Raw genomic sequence first — 19,662 nt, forward strand, 5'->3', positions numbered from 1 at the left:
CTCCTACTCTCTTCACTGTCTCAGCATACCACACCTTCTGTACTACTCTGATCCTGGCAACTTCAATCTGCCTTTCTCTCACTGGAAACTTCTGATCCTCAGCATCATGGGTACCCCCACAGTTAACACACAACTGTTTCCACCGATACTACATATTCCTTTGTTCCATGCCCTCCTGCACACTTCTTACGGTTGCCTCTGTCTTTCGTGGGCCTAAACAAGCGCTATAACATGGAAATATGGCCGCCCGGCATGGGAACTCTAATCCTAAAAATGTGTGTAGTCATTTAACCTTTTTATTTATTTTTATAAATACTTTCTCACAGACGTGAAAATTATTCCAAATCTTTCCAAAACGGTATCCTTCGTGCAAGGCATAGGCCTATTTGCGTTTAGACAGAGCATATGGGAAGCGTCATGGCATTTCCCTCAGAAGACTAAAGAGAACGTCCGATGGCTCATGTGATGCAATACAATAAGTGTTACATGGGGTATATCCATTCACTACGTTCATTATGTTGCAAGTTTCTTGAGAGTTTATATTGGCCACATTTAGTTAGGTCCCATTCCCGTTTCCTTTGTTTCCATCAGTTTGGTTCTTTAACCGTAAACGGTTTCCGTTGCAACTTCAAGACGTAATGAATACAAACCTGCTAATGGAATGGAAGTCCGTCGTTTTAGTTGCTTTAAACCAATAGGCCCCATCATTTGAAGACGTCGTTGTTAAGTACAGCCTATACGATAGTATACTGATACTGTATTGTTTATGCGGTAGGCTAATACATTCTGTATAATAATTGTAATTAGTAGTTGCATCGCCAAATGTAACCTTACATGGTCAAATGAATTAGGTCTTCCCGTGTCATTTGTATCCGTGATGTTGCAGGTTTCACCGGTGGGAGGCGCCTGATTTGAATTTTCTCACAGGTGAGATGCATAAAACAGGTAAAATGAGGATCGACGCCACTTCTGCTTCGTTTGTCATCGGCGTTGAGGTGAGTAGCGAACGTGTTTGTGGTCAATAGATTTTTAACATAACCTGCATTCCTATTTCTTGTTGAGCATATGTATATTTCTGTGCCATGCAGCCTATAGGCTACCTGGTGAGAGAAATCATATTTCCTTTTTTTTGTGGGTCGGGGGTAGCATTGAGTTTATTTTATAGTGCTTCTCTTTTGATTATTGCACATTTTGCCATCTGTTTTATAATTGCCTAAATTAGGCCTGTTGATAACTATACAGTGTACAAAACTTTAGGTACACCTTTTACCCTAAGAAGGGCCTCAATTTGTTGGGGCATGGATTCTGCAAGGTGTCAAGTGTTCCACATGGATGCTGGCCCATGTTGATGACAATGCTTCCCACAATTGTGTAAAGTTGGCTGGATGTCCTTTGGGTGGTGGACCATTCTTGATATAAATGGGAAACTGTTGTGAGTGGAAAAACCCAGCAGCGTTGCAGTTCTTGACGCACTCAAACTGGTGCGCCTGGCACGTACTACCAAGGCACAAATCTTTTGTCTACCTATTCACCCTCTGAATGGCAGGTAGTCTAGTAGTTAGTGTTGGGTCAGTAACTGTAAGGTTAATCTGTCGTTCTGCCCCTGAACAAGGCAGTTAACCCACTTTTCCTAGGCTGTCATTGACAATAAGAATTTGTTAACTGACTTGCCTAGTTCAATAAAGGTAAGATAAAATTAGGCCTACACCCCCCCCCCATTCCCCCCCTTCAGAGCTTGAATTACTAGGATAGCTGCACTCATCACTCCCCCACCGCACACAAAAGACTGAGCTACATTATTTATGCATCTCTGGGGATGACAATCAATAGCTTGGAAACCATCTAGAAAGTTACTGAGATACCTGATCGTTTTGCGGTTTATACTGGACCCCTGAGAACAGCAAGGTCTGACGGCTTCCTCTGTGTAGGCCCACCAGGGCTGTATTGGTGACGTGTGCTCACCTGGGCAACCAATAGCAATGTCTCATTCTCCTTTGGATCAATATTTTTCAATTCTAGTTGCTGCTGGAGTCAATATTATTAAACATTTTAATTCATGGGTTGCTAGTTATCGGCTGCCTGTATCTAGATCATAGTTTAGCATGTACTTTGTTTTTCAAAGAGAATTTTAAAAGCGGCTAGATTTTAACCTACATGATCATTTGGAACTGGATGAAATGAAAAGACAACTTGCCCCAGTGGCTTTTGCATACAGTTTACAATAGTCTACACAGACAAATGTGTTAAAATAAACAGGAACCAGTAAGGGGTTCACTTCATGCAAATTGACTTCTACTGTAAAATCTAATTGTCCATACAGCTTATACACAGTCATGGATTGACCTATCCCTTTTTTTTAGGTATCCACAGCTCTGTAAAATGGGTTCCAAACTCGAGAGTGCAATGGAGGGGCTAATTCGAGTGTTCCACTCATACTCTTCAAAAGAAGGGGACAAGTACAAGCTGAGCAAAGTTGAGCTGAAGAACCTGTTACAGGGCGAACTGAGTGACTTCCTGGCGGTGAGTTTGATTCCTAATGCTGTCGAGGGGAGGGATATGTGTGGTTTCAATATGACATTCTGATCAATTACATTTTTATGGACATAAACAAAATGAACTGCCCCAAAGCAAGTCATACAAACAAGTATTGGGGGAAGTCTTGATTTATTGAACAGTTGTGGGACCCATCGCCTTCAAGACATATTCTACTAGAATAATTTAAATAATTCTATGGCCTTGTCTAGAAACCACACTTATCACCTAGATATTTCTTACATCTGAAATTATTTGACGGGTATAACAATATGGCATGACATCTGTGTATTGCCTATTTCATATTTACAACTGTTCCAAGAGTCATGTGGCTGCTTCTGGTCTGGACCTACATTTCATTAACCATTCCTACTCCTCTCCCTCAGGCAAGTAAGGACCCTATGGTAGTAGAGAAGATCATGAGTGATCTGGATGAAAACAAAGATGGCGAAGTGGACTTTCAGGAGTTTGTCATCTTGGTTGCTGCGCTGACTGTGGCCTGTAACGAGTTCTTTGTAGCGAGCCTGAATGAATGAGTTTGGAAACAGTCTGTGACCTCTGCTTTATACTCATTATTTCTTGTTAATAAAACAAATGTGTATGCTTTAATTTTTTTTTTGACAGAAACCCGCTAAGGTTTCAATATTGTCACATAATGGTTATTTCTAACAGACTCTTTTGACTGTTGTAAAATGATTGCCGCTGTCGACTCCTGCAATGGACTGACCACTTTCAGTGTACTATCACTCTCATTGCACTAGTAGTTAACATTCTGCTCAGATCAATAAAGGTGATTGCTGTCTAAATATGTTAAACTCAGCTCATCGTAGATTTGAGTGCACATTACCGGTGCATGTCTTTTGCATGTGTAATCTGGGGCGGTGTGAATAAATTCTCAGGAGTGCTGATTTAGGATCAGTTATGCCTTTTAGATCACAATGACTAAAATTACATGGACAGTAGAGACCTGATCCTAGAACAGTACTTGTACTGAGACTTTTCATATGGCCCCTGGTCTGTGTTAAACACGTCCTTTAACAAACTGTGGCACATCTTATAAAATGTGGCTGATCACGATGTACTTGGTGTAACTCTAGCGGGTTGAATAAATGGAACAATTGCACCAACAAATAAGGTTGAAACGTCTAGAGCTTGCCGGCTTAAAATGAGCAACAGGTCAGGGGTTTCATGTATGGCTGCTGTGTGAAATACATTGGACTAATCCTTCAAAACTACAGGTCGATTTGAGTGTCAGCGACGAATGTGTCAATCCCTGAAGAAATTCATGAACAATGACTACTGGAAACAGGCTTTGGAAAATAACGATTCATCTCAAGTCTAAATACTAGTCTTTATTCATTTACACAATTTGAAAGAAAAGGGGCACATTCCATTAAAGCAAGTTCGTCCAGACATGAATATGAAAAAGCAATTGCATTGTATGGTTGCGTGCCCTTCACTTCTTTCCACATTCTGATGAAATTAGTCATTTGACTCTGGCCATGTCTGAATACCCATACTTGCATCCTAAATATTTTGATTATGCAAAAAAAAGTTTTATAGTATGCACCATTTTGAAAATCAAGTATACTTTAAATAGCCAGATATCCTTATTTCAGCTTTGACAACCAGATATGGGGATGTGCTACCAAAATTAACCAATAACATGAAACAATGCAATTTTGCATGACGCATTCTCAGTATGGGAAAACAAAGTTTTATAGTATGCAATTTTCAAATATCAAGTATGGTTTAAATGTTACTCATTTCAGCTCATCTAGTTTACTTCTATGCACATTTTTCCACAATGCATTGGAAGACAGGGGCTGCGAGTGATTGGCTACTAGAACTAGGGCCTAACAAAATTAAACAACTTAATTAGAAAGATGCTGAATAGCAACACTTCTGCGGTGGTGTTCAAATGTAATGTTGGCCAAGTAGTTTTTTGTTCTCTTTAAAGTGATCATGAGTGTAGCGTCATAGGCTACATCTTTTGAATTCTTTTTTTTTTCACCCAAAGTGGATTTCTGTTCTCATTAAAGTGTTCTGATGTCATTCCCAATTATCAGTGCTTTAGTTTTATGTTGCTGTCCAGCAGTTTTGAATTTGCGACGCACCTGACTGTTTTTTTTTGTCGATTTGAACATTTGAAAAGTTTGTGTGTGTACTAGGGTATTTGATTTCATTTATATATGCACTTGGATTTGACTAAATGTTAATGAAACGAAAATCAGATGTAAGTGCCTTTGAACAGGGTATGGTAGTAGGTGCCAAGAGCACAGGTTTGTGTCAAGAACTGCAACGCTGCTGGGTTTTTCACACACGTTTCCCATGTGTATCAAGAATGGTTCACAACCCAAAGGACATCAAGACAACTATAACTCCATTACTATTCTATTCAGACAGTATGTGAAAAATAGTTTGTGACAATGAGTACATAGTATACAGTTGAAGTATGCTAGTATGGATATTCAGACAGCTACTCACTTCTAAACTTACACTCAAGTCCTTGAGCACCAATGAGTAAGGGTGTAAACTCTGAACACAACACATAGTTCTAGAGGTGTCCTTGGTTACGGAAGGGTGCACTCAGTCTCTTTGTCCCTTGTCGGCTGCTTCAAAGCCATCAGTACCAGGTTTCGGGGAGACAACGCAGGGTCAAAGAGTGGCACCAGCTGACTCTTTATACCTACAACAATCAAGCAATAACAAATAACACCTTTACTGTTAGCACTCGGGCCACAAGAAAAGACGTATGGAATCCAGATACAATATCAGTATACATTAAGATCTGATAATACACAGTCTCTGTACATTTCCTCACCTTTCTCCTGCAGGTATAGCATCCTGTCCAGCAGCACCAGTGTCTCCACCACTGGTGCCAGTAGTAGAGCCAGGCTGAAGTAGACCACCACACGACCCTCCTGCCTCAGCATGGCCCCCACTCTGCAGGTGTCCAGGGGCAGGTCAGGGGGCAGGCCAACGCGGGGCAGACCCAGACGGGCATACCTGTGGGTACATGGTGAGAGGGGGTCAAGGGTACATATAAGAGAGATGATCATGTTTGACCTAAAAGCGAAATAGAGAGAACACATATTGAACTCCTAAATGTAATCATCAAAATTCTCCTTATACACAAGGATAATACCAAATAGTTTCTGAGACATATGCAAGGATGAATTTCTTAAGTTTTCATCCTAACATACAGTGAAAGCTGCTGCCTAATGACAGACTGAAGAGCTATGGATACAAACTTGGGTAAACACTCACTCTGTAAAGGGTAGTAGATGTGCTTTCTTTATTGCCTGGACTCCCGGCCTGCGCAGCTCTGGCTTCGCCTCCCTGATAACTGTCTCTAGGGTTGCCCGATAACAGTGCATCCTTAGCAACCCACTCTCCTCCCGCAGCCTGTGCATGTAGTCCTCTATGGCGTGACACGCCCCCTCCCGCGCCTTATAGGACAGCTGGTGTCCCGGCAAACCCTGCACCCAGGAGCTCATTGGGTAGCCAAACTCTGAGTGAGATGCCTCACTGGTGGGCAAAGGGGATAGGGGAGGGGCTATGAGGCCAGGGGGGTTGGGGTTCTCACTGGTGGTGATCTTCATGTAGCAGCACGCCACGGAGGTGATGCCACGAACGTGAGGGCAGCTGGCAAAGTGGCGAAGGAGGGTGGCACTGAGGTCCCCGCAGGCATGGAGGCCAGTTAGGATCAAATCTGGACATTCCTGCTCCTCTTCTACAGGGCAGACAACTTCTGTGGATGAACTCTCTTGGCAGAATGGGTGGACATATGGGCCTTGCCCGGCTTCAGTCTTGCAGAGACGTTTTGGAAACAAGAGTGAGCCAGACCGGGGTTCATGTTTTACCCTAGTAAAAGAGTTTGTACATGTATTGTCATTATTCTTGAGTGGGGATGCAGCCTGGCCATTGTCTGAACAACCCAGGAATTCTGATTCTGCAGTCAACACAGGCTGGTCTCCGTGACCATGTTGCTGATTAGCTTCTGACATGGACTCCCGCTGTCTCTTCTTACTGGATCCAGCCGGAGCGGTCTGATCCTCACAGACACATTTACCATTTCCTACCTGCTTGACGAAGTCTTTCCATGATGCTTTGGGGTTGACCCAGCCAGCCACATGGCAGGGTGAGGGGCCAGATCTAGAGATTGGAGGTCCATTCTGAAAGAGTAAGAGCAGTATAAATATTTAATTCTTCATTACATTGCATATTAGCAATATTCACCTAATTTCTTAATAACTCTGGTTTTACAAAAAATGCCTAGTCTGAGCCAATCAACTGTGCCTTTTTTGCACTTTACTGAGCGTCCTGGTGCATTACATTCCTCTGCCGCTCCTTCTCCAGCGTCCACAGAAGCTGTCCGTCATATTTGGATGCCATGGAAACTAGAGTGGGATCAGCCTCAATTCCAGTCACAGACAGACCAAGCCCAAAAGACAAGAAACGAGTCAAATGGCCCTGGGGAGACCAGTAGGGATACACAATCATGTACCGTGACAAATCTCATTGTTGGGCAGATTACAAAAAGTAATATTGTGTGACACCTAGGTCTGATAACAAGACTGAATATTAGGTTACCTGTCCAGAACCCACATCCACCACACTACTGCAGTCTGTCAGGTCACAAAGCTGCTTCACCAACTGTGGAGAGAGATGAACAGATCAGTATCAACAACAACTGAAATGCTTATTTGAATCAGCAGCATATATAAAAAAGCAGTATGCACATCCATATTTATGCAAATGAGTATGCACATCTTTACCGTTCCCAGACTCCGGATCTCATGCTGCTTCTTGGGTTTCACATGTTTCCTAAATATGTGTCCCAGCAGTGAGCTCTGACTCTTGTTCTCCAAGAACTCCTCTGGCTTCAGCATGCCCACTTCATGTCTCCGCTTGCCCTGGGGTGTCCTGGGGAACGTCAGGGCATGCGCGGTGGCCCGGAAAGCCAATAGTGAAAGAGGCCATACACAAGAGTAGCTGAAATAAAAAAGTAAAATTGTACAAGTTATTTCAAACTGTTTTATGATATAGAATCCAATTCAAATTGAACAAATACACTGGTATGACCGAATACCTTCTATTCATATTCAATCTGTCCAATAGGAGGTCAGCTATTTGTGGGGGTGACAGGTCACAGAGGATCTGTTGCCATCTGGTAGGCAATGTAGCCCATAGATCCTCACTGAAGAATTCCTATGGCAGGAGAAAACATGATCAATAACACATTAATTGAAGAGTAGCTAGAGAAATCGATTCAGGGGCCCTTTGATCCAGGGAACGAGCTTCATCGGAGCGTGTAGGGTGAAGTTGCCTCTAGACGCTGACTTTTGGTAAGTTTAGCATTTTTCCAAATAATGGTTTAGGTCAGGATTGAGGGAGGGGAAGTTAATCCTAGATCTGTAGGGGAAACTTCAACCTGGAGCAGAGGACGTGATCATCTTATAATAAAATAACATTATAAAAACCTGCAGCAACGTAACTTAGAAAACAGAGAAATATAACGAGTTGTTTGCTACGTACAATTATGAAGGAATCGGAGATGTGTTTGTATGTCGACAGAAAATATGTAAGATTTCTTGCCAACTCTCTTTGCTGCTCTTCTGAAAGTGTCGGTGAGCACATCATTCGACCGTCAAATCGGCAACTGACCGGTTATAAATTGTGAACATTAAACATTTCAACAATACACTATTACAACCGAGTGAAAGAGTTGTATATAACGACGATAAGAAGTATTTGTTTGTAGCTCTTCCTTACAACACGACCTCTGAACCGGAAGTAGTCGATTGTTTGGTTGTTAAGGATGTCGGAAGCATGGTGCTATGTGTATAGGTCGGTGTATATGTGTAATTTGTTGTATAACGCTTATTTGTGCACCATATTATCAGGACACAATATAAGTTTAGACATACAGTTAAATTAGTCTGTCTGGAGAATAAAGTTGAATTCCTTGCTAGCTAATGTTCGAGTCACTGTTTCGGGTAGCTTAGCATCAGAGCTAGCTAGTATTACTGTAGTTTGAGGGCAAGCTAGCCAAGGGCCCAATGCTAGCTCGCCGAAGCCGTATTTTCTACTGTAATATCCTGACAGCTATCTATCAAGCTAACATTTACACCTCACGGATTACACATAGTTTTCGAAAATACCTAAAGTTAATTGTGGCTAGTTAGTTACGTGGCCTCAATGTGTTTCATGCTAAGCTAGTACCAAATTAGCTAGATTATATAAACGGCGAACTAGCTGGCTAGTTAACTTCTTTGTTTGTCATGACTAGAATGTTTTCCCACAATTTCAGACATACCAGCTGATTTGTTAACATAAATCAATTTTCTTTTTGTCCAGGTATCACAATACCGCTTGAATTGATGTCATGACAATTGGGTCAGAATGACATTTGATTAAAACAAATATTTGAACCTAATTTTGCACAGCAGTGAAGGCCTTTATGTCCAGTTGGAGGGAGTGGGACGTCAACAGTTTTAGTCCAAGACCAAACCTAGCCCCAGCTGAGGAAGATTCCCCTCCAAGATGTCGGACATGATGTTAAACCTGGACTGTTCTGACAGCAGTGGGCCCTGTAAGGACTCATCGGGAAGCAACAAATACAAGGCATTCAACGACAGGCGGCGACTCTTGGAGAAAAAGGGTTACCTCAACAAGAAGCAGAACCAGCACAATCATAGACAGGGGAATAAACATCAGGGCCTGCCTCCCTGGGCCAATCGGCCGTCTCAACCCAATGCTGCACACAACAAAAGCTCTGCTCACACTCAGAATACTCACAGTAAAAGTTCATATCACATACCCAGTTCAGAGCATGCCAGAGGTGTTGCTTCCAAGCCTGGATCATCCACAAGCAGCTCAACATCCTTGACCCTTACTGTGAAGAATTCCACCAATCCTGAGCAATCCACTTCAACTATCACCCCGGGGCACCAACCCCCACCCACCAGGACTGTTGCCCACTGCGCCCCTGTCCCAAGAGGGTCAGCCCCCTTTTGTAACCCCCTGAAATACCTTGCCATGGACTGTGAGATGGTTGGCACGGGCCCCAAGGGTCGCAACAGTGAGCTAGCACGATGCAGTATTGTCTCCTATGATGGAGACGTGGTGTATGACAGGTACATCAAGCCCACCAACGCAGTCACTGACTACCGTACTCGTTGGAGTGGCATCTCCTGGCATCAACTGGACAAAGCCATGCCATTTCAACTTGCCAGGAAGGAGGTAAGAAGCCTCCCGGAGGAAAATGTTCGAAGGAGGATGAAAAATGTTTTGTTTCCACTGGAAAGGACCTATGAGCATATCAAATTCAGTGTCAAATGAAAGCAGAGTCTATATTTTGAAGGCATAGATACATTTTTCAACCATTTTCTATCTTGAAAATGTGATATTAGCAAAGGCTTTGATTTCTGGATAAACAGATGGGAAAGGGGCCTTAGAAAACATGCTAAAAAAAGTATTTAAAAGGTATCAGAAATACATCAAAACATAGTAATGTAAAGAGCCCTGCCAATTAATATCAACACTTACATTTAGTTTTGGGTAAGTTGTTTACCTCCTGTAAGTTTAATAAATATTGCCTTGTAATTCCATTACCAAAGCCCACGTTTAAAATATTTTCAAACTTCTCTCCCACATGAGGAAGGAGGATAATGAAAGTTCACAGTAGTAACAAGTAATGGTAGACCTACCAATAAGTTATAGTGATTTTACTGACATAAATATTGTTTGAATTATTAAGTGATTCAAACTCATTATTATTATCTTACAGGGTTTTCATCTTCATTTCATCTTTCCCCTGCAGAGTGCGAGTATTATGGAAAACTACGTTGAGACATTAACTTTGGGTTCCTTAACGGGTGTTACTCCGTATGGTGCCGTTTTTACTGCTTGAATATTAAACCAGTAGGTAATGTTGGAGTAAAACAAATAAATCAATTCATTACCAGGTTGCTGTTTTTTTTTGTCTGCCTGTTTTTCCCACAGGGTCTTCCCCTGTGTTTGCAGAGGTCCTGGGTAATTTATCCCTCACAGGGTTCCTATTCCTCCAAGCGGGTCACGACATACAGTGGGGCAAAAAAGTATTTAGTCAGCCACCAATTGTGCAAGTTCACTCAATCTCACGATACATGGCCCCATTCATTCTTTCCTTTACACGGATCAGTCGTCCTGGTCCCTTTGCAGAAAAACAGCCCCAAAGCATGATGTTTCCACCCCCATGCTTCACAGTAGGTATGGTGTTCTTTGGATGCAACTCAGCATTCTTTGTCCTTCAAACACGACGAGTTGAGTTTTTACCAAAAAGTTATATTTTGGTTTCATCTGACCATATGACATTCTCCCAATCTTCTTCTGGATCATCCAAATGCTCTCTAGCAAACTTCAGACGGGCCTGGACATGTACTGGCTTAAGCAGGGGTCACGTCTGGCACTGCAGGATTTGAGTCCCTGGCGGGGTAGTGTGTTACTGATGGTAGGCTTTGTTACTTTGGTCCCAGCTCTCTACAGGTCATTCACTAGGTTCCCCCGTGTGGTTCTGGGATTTTTGCTCACCGTTCTTGTGATCATTTTGAGCCCACGGGGTGAGATCTTGCGTGGAGCCCCAGATCGAGGGAGATTATCAGTGGTCTTGTATGTCTTCCATTTCCTAATAATTGCTCCCACAGTTGATTTCTTCAAACCAAGCTGCTTACCTATTGCAGATTCAGTCTTCCCAGCCTGGTGCAGGTCTACAATTTTGTTTCTTGTGTCCTTTGACAGCTCTTTGGTCTTGGCCATAGTGGAGTTTGGAGTGTGACTGTTTGAGGTTGTGGACAGGTGTCTTTTATACTGATAACAAGTTCAAACAGGTGCCATTAATACAGGTAACGAGTGGAGGACAGAGGAGTCTCTTAAAGAAGGTCTGTGAGAGCCAGAAATCTTGCTTGTTTTTAGGTGACCAAATACTTATTTTCCACCATAATTTGCAAATAAATTCATTAAAAATCCTACAATGTGATTTTCTGGATTTATTTTCTAATTTTGTCTGTCATAGTTTAAGTGTACCTATGATGAAAATTACAGGCCTCTCATCTTTTTTAAGTGGGAGAGCTTTCACAACTGGTGGGTGACTAAATACTTTTTTGCGCCACTGTAGCTCTGCCAGGGTGTCACTGGCCTTGTTGGATTTGCTGAATTTATGGCTTCCCTTTGTGACAGGTGTGATGGTGACATCCCCCTCGGGATCCGCATACCTCGTGTATGTACTGCCTGGGTTTGAGCCACGCGGAGAGGCCGGTGGAGCGTCCTACTGGATGCCTGTTTTGTGTGGTGTTCTCAGAACGCCTGGGCCTGGCGATTGGATGCCATGCGCGAGTGGGTCGGCCAGGCTTGGGCTCAGGCTGGGGACAAGCTTCCTCCCCCAGGAGTGGTGCGGCAGCAAGCTGTTAGTCTGGGCCCAGTACCCCTCCCAGGAAGCGTGGCCAGAGCCACCGCAGGCAGAGCTGGGACCACCTTGAATGCAGAGCACATGCTCTGCGTCAGGAGGTTGATAGCTTCGGTAGCGGCAACAGCTGTTCCCTGTTGGCCAGTGATAAGCTGTTCCCGAGGGACAATGCTGGCACTGTTCACCACCGTGAGTGGGGCTACCAGGCTGACAGGCCATCAGAAGCCACCAGCAGGGCTTCATCGTCCCCAGCAGCTCGAGAGGCTATGAGGAGTCTACTCACTCGTGCCACTGCACGACCCAGGTGCTCATGGCACCAGAGGAGAGGCAGGCACCGGCAGGACCCCTGATACACCCTTCCCCGGCCTTGGCGCTTCTCCAGGTCTCAAAGGGTGAAGTGGGAGGAGGGTGTGGAGTCCCCCTGGGTGTTACCACAATGCTCAAGGGGCACTGATTCCGGTTCCCGGCACCCGTCCTTCAGGACCTTCGCATCACCATGCCCCCCTCCAGAAGTAATCCCTGCGGCTGGAGATCTCCTCACTCCTGGACAAGAGTGCCATCTGCAGGAGTGAGACATCAGTATGACTAGGTAGGTTCTACCCCACTTATTTTGTGGTTCCAAAAAGAGACGGAGGGTTTCGACCGATTCTGGACCTCCGCAACCTCAATGGTTACTTGGTACTTGAAGGTACTGAAGTTCCACATGCTGTCCCCAGCCTCGTGTTGCAGACCATGTCCAGGGACCAATGGTTTGTGGCGCTGAACCTGAGGGATACGTACTTCCTTGTTCCTATTCACCCAGCTCATTGACAGTACCTCCAATTAACTTTCGAAGGTACAGCTTACAAATTCATGGTTCTTCCCTTTGGGCTCTCCTTGGCACCCCACACGTTCACAAAGTGCATGGACGCTGTCCTGGCACCTCACACATCCCGAGGATTGTTGATCCTCAATTGCCTGGATGATTGGCTGATTTGTGCCCTGACCAGGACCCAGGTCCTGCCAGACAGACATGCTCATGACCCACATCGTCAGGCTGGGCATTACTGTAAACGGCAAGAAGAGTCATCTGACGTTCACCCAGAGGGGGGCCTTCATTGGCATGGAACTGGACTGAGTCCTCATGAGAGCACACCTGCCCACGAGAAGGGTTTAGGCGATCTATCTTGCCTGGACCACTTTCTGCCAAGGTGGGTGGTATCCGCTCTGACCTGCCAACGTCTGTTGGGCTTGCTGACGGTGTCCTCGTTGCTGATTCCCCTGGGCCTGCTCCATCTCTGGCTTTTTCAATAGTGGTTCAACGTCCACCGGCTGCACCCAAAGCTCCACCATCACTGCCAGCTGCGGGCCTCAGGGCATTGTTGAGGTGGTGCTGTCGCTCCTTTTTCTCAGGTGGGGTGGAGATGCTGAGGATGTGCCACCGGGAGCTGGTCAACACCGACGCCTCCCAGATTGGCTGGGGGGTTGTGACCAAGGGCAGGTCGGCCAGCGGCTGTTGGCTACCCCCTTGGAGCAGTAGGCACATCAATACACTAGAGCTCTGAGCTGTACTGCTGGCCTTGCGGTCTTTCCTTCCATATCTGAAAGGAAGACGTCCTGGTGTTAACGGACAACACCACAGTGGTGGCTTACATCAACCATGAGGGTGGACTGAGGTTCCACCGCCTTAAACTTATAGCACGGGAGCTCCTCTGGGCTCAGGGCTGTCTAGCGTCTCCTCGCGCAGCACACGTACCTGACATCCTGAGTGTGGCAGCGGATATGCTCTCAAAGGAGGGTCCACCACATTTGGACTGGCGTCTACATCCCCAGGTGGTGCAGCACCTGTGGGGCAAGTTCGGGAGGGCGCATGTGGACCTGTTTGCCTCCCTGGAGAATGCACACTTCCCCCTGTGGTACTCCATGTCGGAGCCACCAGGGCCTCTGGGCTTGGATGCTCTGGCTCACGATTGACCAGAACTGGAGCCCCCCTTTTCCTCTGATCCAGGCTATGCTGGACAGGACCATGATGGCAGAGCATCGTCTGCTTCTGGTGGTCCCATACTGGCCCAGACGACCCTAGTTCAGCCTTCTCCTGCCCCTGTTGTCTGGGACATCCTGGCAACTTCCCCCGAGAATGGACTTGCTGTCTCAGGCTGGGGGATCTCTGTGGCATCCTATGGCCACCGCCTTGGTCTGTGTGCTTGGCCACTGAACGGCACCAATGATCCATGTTAGGAATACAGGAGGGTTTAATGAACACCATGCAGAGCGCAAGGGTTCCGGCTACAACCGCAGCATACCAGTTGCGTTTGCACTTTGTTCTGCTTTTAGTGCACTGGTATTGAGGTTGTGCCCGAGTCATGCAGGGTGCAGTATGCCCTCCAATACCTGCAGTCTCGCTTGGATGAGGGCTTGACAGCCTCTACACTGAGCGGGTACTTGGCTGCTTGGCAGGGGGAAGTGTGCAGGCCAGTTTGTAGGGGGTTCATCACCTGCGTCCAGCTAGGACCCGCTCAATGGCAAAGCCGCCTTTCGAACCGTTGGAGTCTGCCTCCCTGAAACACTTCCATGCTCTTTCGGTAAGTTCTGAGTGGCGGATTGACCCCGGGGGGAGGAGTATATCACTCCGACCCAACCCTCCATTCCTCCCGCAAGGTTCGGTCAGACAGGCATGTGAACATCCCTTTTATCCTCTCTGCTTACGACCCCCCCTCCCCAGACCAGCTATTTGCTATGGTGAGAGAGTCCTGGGGGCTGGAACGTGGCACCGATTGCGACAGCATACCGCTGGGATCTGTGATGGCACATTTAATAAGAGGTGTGGCTGCATCCTTGGCTCTACTGAGAGTAGTGTTCCTCGCTGAGATCTGTGCTGCGGCCACCTGGGCTTCCTCTTGCACCTTTACTAGGAACTCTCGGGTAAATGTGGCACCTCCCTTTGCAGTTGGTTCAGCGGTCCTAGGGGTCGCCTCCCCTTCCGGGGACTGTGCCGGGACCCCTTTCCACATTGACCGCCACTGCGTCTTGGTCCCGCGCTGTGACTTTGCCGTGTCCCTCTAGCACTGACTAATCTGGTATGTGTATGCCAATATATTTGAGTGATCCAATATAGTGAAACATAACAAAGTTGCGTATGTAACCACAGTTATGTGTGCTATATGGATCACTCCAATCCTCTACGGTGCTAGTGGCACTTAAAAATGATGTAGAGAACTTATCGCGGCCAAAGGGTCTATGTATAGGGGTGGACCCCAGCCATGACACAGGTGTACAAGGGAGTAAATCTGTAAATCCTCACCTCGAATGTATCCCTCCGCCGTGGAGTGATACCAATAGCTCACATAACCATGGTTACATACGTAACCTTTGTTTTTACAGCATGAGTAGATGCGCTTGTTTTGAGATCAAAGTGAGAGTTACATGTAGTGGCGTGTGCATATTTGTTCATATTCTTTGCTAGTTAGTGAGTTACTAGTCCAATTATTGATAATTTGTAGTCAGCAATGGGGGATTTATTGCTGCATAGAAGAGCACAAACATGAGCATTTTCTTTTGAAAAGCAAGTCAGATAAAGAGCTTTTTTTTGTCTTAAAGGGGCAGTGTTGTATTTTGAGAGAGGCTTGAATAAACTAAGTAGCCAATAGGCAGAGCGTAGCATAATTTATCTGATTCTCTGTAATGCTTTTGGAATAATTATGCATTTTATTTTGTAAAGTGGTTTCTTGCATCAAACAATATAATTTTAGTCACCTTGTCTGAAGGTCAAGTGGATTAACAGGTTAATGTCAAGCCCTGCATGTTTTTTTCCAAGTCTCTTGCAATGTAGGCCCACATTGAACACACACATTGGCTGTTGTTTTTGATGGTTGGCCACTCTAGTAGAACTACATTATGATCAAATACTCACAGTAGCCTACTTGACCACTGTTTAAACTTACCTAAAGCAGGTACAGCATCAGCGTTCACAGTGAACTTGCACCGGAAGTTGCACTGAATTTTCACAATGTTCAAGTTTGCACTCAGCAGACCTGAAATTTGCTCAGTGATTAAAAAATGATGGAACATTGGTTGTATGGTTTGTTAAACTTTGAAATCAATGGTTTTTGTTTGGCATACATTTTCAAGTGAAAAACTGAGTCAAAGAGTAAATCCATTACTGTGGAATTGCCCCTTAATTGATTTTATTTGGACCTTTACTTTACATGACCATAATATCATTTGATCTCTTCTGTATTCCCCCCTCCTATAGATACTGAAGATCCTTGCAGGAAAGGTGGTGATAGGGCATGCTGTCCACAATGACTTCAAGTCCCTGAGTTACAGTCACCCTGCTGTCTTAACGCGGGACACCTCCCGCATTCCTCTCCTCAACCAGAAGGCTGGCTTTCCAGAGAAAGAAGTTGCCTCACTGAAAAGACTCACCAAGGCCCTGTTCAACCGCAACATCCAGGTGAGAAGAGACTTCTGATTGAAACGGGATTGATTTGAATATAATCTACAGTGATTCAGTCTGGGTTGTTCTCAACAAAAGTAGTAAGTTAATAAACCTCTTATTGTGTAGCTTATGTTATTTGTGGTAACAAGGAATTCCCCTTGTGTTCTCAGACTGGTAAGAAGGGGCACTCGTCTGTGGAGGACGCCAAAGCCACCATGGAACTGTACAAAGTTGTGGAGGTGGAGTGGGAGAGGACCTTAGCCTCCAAATAAATTTTAAAAAGCCAGTGAAAGCCTGTATGACTGACCTGGTGAACGGGTTGAGCGATGGTATGGACGTATCATGTTTAACATAATTTTAACATTCAGAAATCACTATCAGGTCTTCCACTTCTCACCTCAGCCACTTTTGACTCTTTTTCTACTTCTGTAAAATTGTAAAAAATTTAAAAATAGTTGCCTTCAGGGTTGCAGTTGTTTATTTTGTGGTGGATAACCTATGCCACAAGCTGACAGTCCTCTGCCACAAGGGTGCAGTCTATTTTCTCGGTTTAATTAATGAATTCCTAATACAGTACTGTGATTTTAAAAAATTGCTTTGAATTGTCTAGAGTTATTTGTTCAGACACTTCTAATTTTATATATTAAATTGTTAACACACAGTATTTCAGTACATGTTAATTTTGACGGGTGGAAGTAAAATCGATTTTATTGCAACTGCAGTATAAATTGGTTTTAAACAAGCATTGTAATGGCAAACATGGGGGGGGAAAGAAATAAATGACCATTGCAAACTTTTAAGCCTACATTACTTATTGATAATAACCATTACACAGAGGCAATTGTATGTCTGTCCAGGGACTTGATATCACTAGAATCTTTCCTGAGGGGTTCTTGTGAAAGTAGACTGTGGTCCTATTGACTCACAACTGTTACCAAGACACCATTCAACACAACAGTGCCAGACTGGTGTGATTAGACTACAGCCCCAGTAGTCATTAAACAAACATCATGCATTGTCGTCCAGTTTCTTTTCAGTGGATAATTTAGCGACGCATTAGCTTAATGGCAATACTCAATTAAAAGCATTTGTGTCAAAACTAAAAAAGATTTAAACTAGAAATCCCATTGATTCATGTTGCTGTTGTTGACATCTGTTGGAGCTGACTGTGGACTTATACTTCAGTGCTGTGGGACCCATAAAGAGAGGCCCCTGTTGTATCTTCTCCTGCCTTGGTCAGGGTGTGAACTGCTACTGCCTTTGGCTGTTCTGTTTCCCCCTCCTGTGAAGACCTATGCTAGGTATTCAAAGAGAACTGTTCTGTTCTTCTCATGTCAGCCTTGGCCTTACCTCTGTTGACTGAGCAGGCAACTGAAAACCACGGTATCGCTGGTGCCAGAGCTCCTGATGGCTAAATCCAGGACATTACACCTTCTCTCCAGAATGTATCAGTGATTCTGAGAGGGCACGCCACTCTGTGCCAGTCTTCCCGGCTGCCATCCATTCACTGGTTATGTGGACCCTTGTTTTATCTTGACGGACATCTTGACTCTTCACAGCTATCCACTGAGATTAAAAGACAATTCATTTCACACATTTTTTTTAACTTGTTGGAGCTTTCCATCATTTCCTCTTGTCAGATGGTTTTTACCATTTCATGTCAAGGAATAAATTGTGTCTCATGCATATTTACTTTTAACTCCACTCCCACTTGTGTAGGCACCGCAGAGTGGACCTTTACAAATGGCAGAGAAGCCTGAGCTCTAAATTCTGCCACAAAATGCCTGTAGGTGCCGTGCAGAGAAGTCATTGCGTAAGGTTGAGAAATGACCTTCTACCAATGCATTCATCAGTGACACAGCGGAAGAGGTTTGCAGCCTGAGAGATGAGCCAAACAGGTTCTCATTAATGTTGATTTGAAAAGGCAGTAAAGTATTATAGCAGTGGAACAATCAGGTCAGTGATCAGATTTAATCTTAGGTGGAATGCATGTCTTTGTGCCATGAAGGGATATAGCTGAATGAATTGGGAAATGTTGCCTGGAATGAAAGTATGTCCAGAGCAAGTTAAAGTTGTAACATACATGTGTTTTCTACAATGATGTTGTGAGGGCCAAAACATTATCAATTTATAACATTGACATGGATGGTGGCAATAACCAAATGAACTAGACTGGGGGTGGGAAGTGCATGGCGAAAATATTGGTGACTCTCTCTGAGCCAGCCTACAATCATACCCATACCTCTGGGCCTGCAGTCCAACAGCGGTGTCCGTTCCACTGGCTTCCCAGCACCCATGTTGACCATCCCGCACCATGCCTATATGTTAAATTCCTTCACAGCCTGCCACTCAGCCGCAACTGTCAGCTGAGCAAGGCTATGAACAAAGCGGTATTCTCCCTCCCCTCTTACCAAGACCTCTTGCTCAGCACTACTACTATGCTACACCCACTTTTCTAACTTCTGTCTGTTTATACTGTTGGGCCATTAAAACCTCTGTGGGTGGCCAGCATCCACCCTCTGTCCACAAGTGGTGAGCATAGCAGACATGAATCACGACTCTGACTCTGCAGCCTGTCCACGAGAAAGCAAGGTCCTGCTTTGTGTCAAGTTGGAAATCTGCACATAATCGTTTCCCACGTACTTTCAACCTGTATCATGTGTTTGACTTTTATAGGAAACGGTTAACTCTGATAGCTGGGAAGGGACAAATAGTTCCTCCACACCCTAATATTGTTGTGCAAGTAATCCAATACAGGTCTTGATGAATCCATAGAGATTTAGTTAAATTGGGAACTGAAATTGCATAAGCATCCAAATGGAACTCAAAGCAATGTCATTGTGACACTTTGTTTGGCCTTTCATGTCGACAGGTTGAGCAAAAACATCTGCTATCATCCACGTTAGTCAAGATTATCCCAGATTACTAACCCTTAATCAATCCCTTTGTGCAGGGGCACATAATGAGGATAATGTTAGATTGTTCACCATTAGCTGTTAACCCTCAGTCTGAATGAATTACTAATTTCTTGAGAGCCTTGCAATATTTCAGGGGAGCTTGTAGGAGGAGTATTTTAATGAAGATTTCCTCTCGCCTTTTTATGAGTGATCAGCGATGGTCATAACTGGTCATATTCTTCATGACAGGCAATGAATAGGCCTAATCAAATCTCCATTATATGTTCTCTTCTCACTGAATTTGCAGCATGGAAACAAATAATTTGTGGTTTACAAGTTTGGTTGATAAATTTAAACATTTATGCAAG

The 19,662-nt window shown here is 44.5% G+C and overlaps 3 protein-coding genes across 4 annotated transcripts; 2 read left to right on the forward strand and 1 right to left on the reverse strand.

Moving 5' to 3' along the window:
- The first annotated feature begins 957 nt into the window (after nt 1–957).
- On the forward strand, nt 958–4,594 carry LOC135522247 (protein S100-A1). The gene is made up of 3 exons (XM_064948328.1): nt 958–995; nt 2,361–2,520; nt 2,919–4,594. The coding sequence occupies exons 2-3, from the start codon at nt 2,380–2,382 to the stop codon at nt 3,066–3,068; spliced, it is 291 nt and encodes a 96-aa protein (XP_064804400.1). The 5' UTR covers nt 958–995; nt 2,361–2,379; the 3' UTR covers nt 3,069–4,594.
- On the reverse strand, nt 3,865–8,344 carry LOC135522245 (methyltransferase-like protein 25B). 2 transcript variants are annotated; one of them, XM_064948326.1, is made up of 9 exons: nt 8,074–8,344; nt 7,628–7,746; nt 7,314–7,530; nt 7,129–7,191; nt 6,871–7,008; nt 6,618–6,710; nt 5,803–6,344; nt 5,357–5,541; nt 3,865–5,221 (listed from the first exon to the last, which is right to left on the reverse strand). In XM_064948326.1, exons 1-9 carry the CDS (start codon nt 8,176–8,178, stop codon nt 5,106–5,108), a joined length of 1,578 nt encoding a protein of 525 aa, XP_064804398.1. In that variant the 5' UTR covers nt 8,179–8,344; the 3' UTR covers nt 3,865–5,105. The 2 variants fall into 2 exon arrangements, with proteins under 2 accessions (XP_064804398.1, XP_064804397.1); XM_064948325.1 differs by having other exon boundaries at nt 5,803–6,710.
- Nucleotides 8,335–17,193, forward strand: LOC135522246 (interferon-stimulated 20 kDa exonuclease-like 2). Its single transcript, XM_064948327.1, has 4 exons — nt 8,335–8,385; nt 8,896–9,780; nt 16,212–16,412; nt 16,568–17,193. The coding sequence occupies exons 2-4, from the start codon at nt 9,082–9,084 to the stop codon at nt 16,667–16,669; spliced, it is 1,002 nt and encodes a 333-aa protein (XP_064804399.1). The 5' UTR covers nt 8,335–8,385; nt 8,896–9,081; the 3' UTR covers nt 16,670–17,193.
- Nucleotides 17,194–19,662: the final 2,469 nt, after the last annotated feature.

The sequence above is a fragment of the Oncorhynchus masou genome, chromosome 30 (genome assembly GCF_036934945.1).
Source record: "Oncorhynchus masou masou isolate Uvic2021 chromosome 30, UVic_Omas_1.1, whole genome shotgun sequence".
NCBI classification, from domain to species: domain Eukaryota; kingdom Metazoa; phylum Chordata; class Actinopteri; order Salmoniformes; family Salmonidae; genus Oncorhynchus; species Oncorhynchus masou.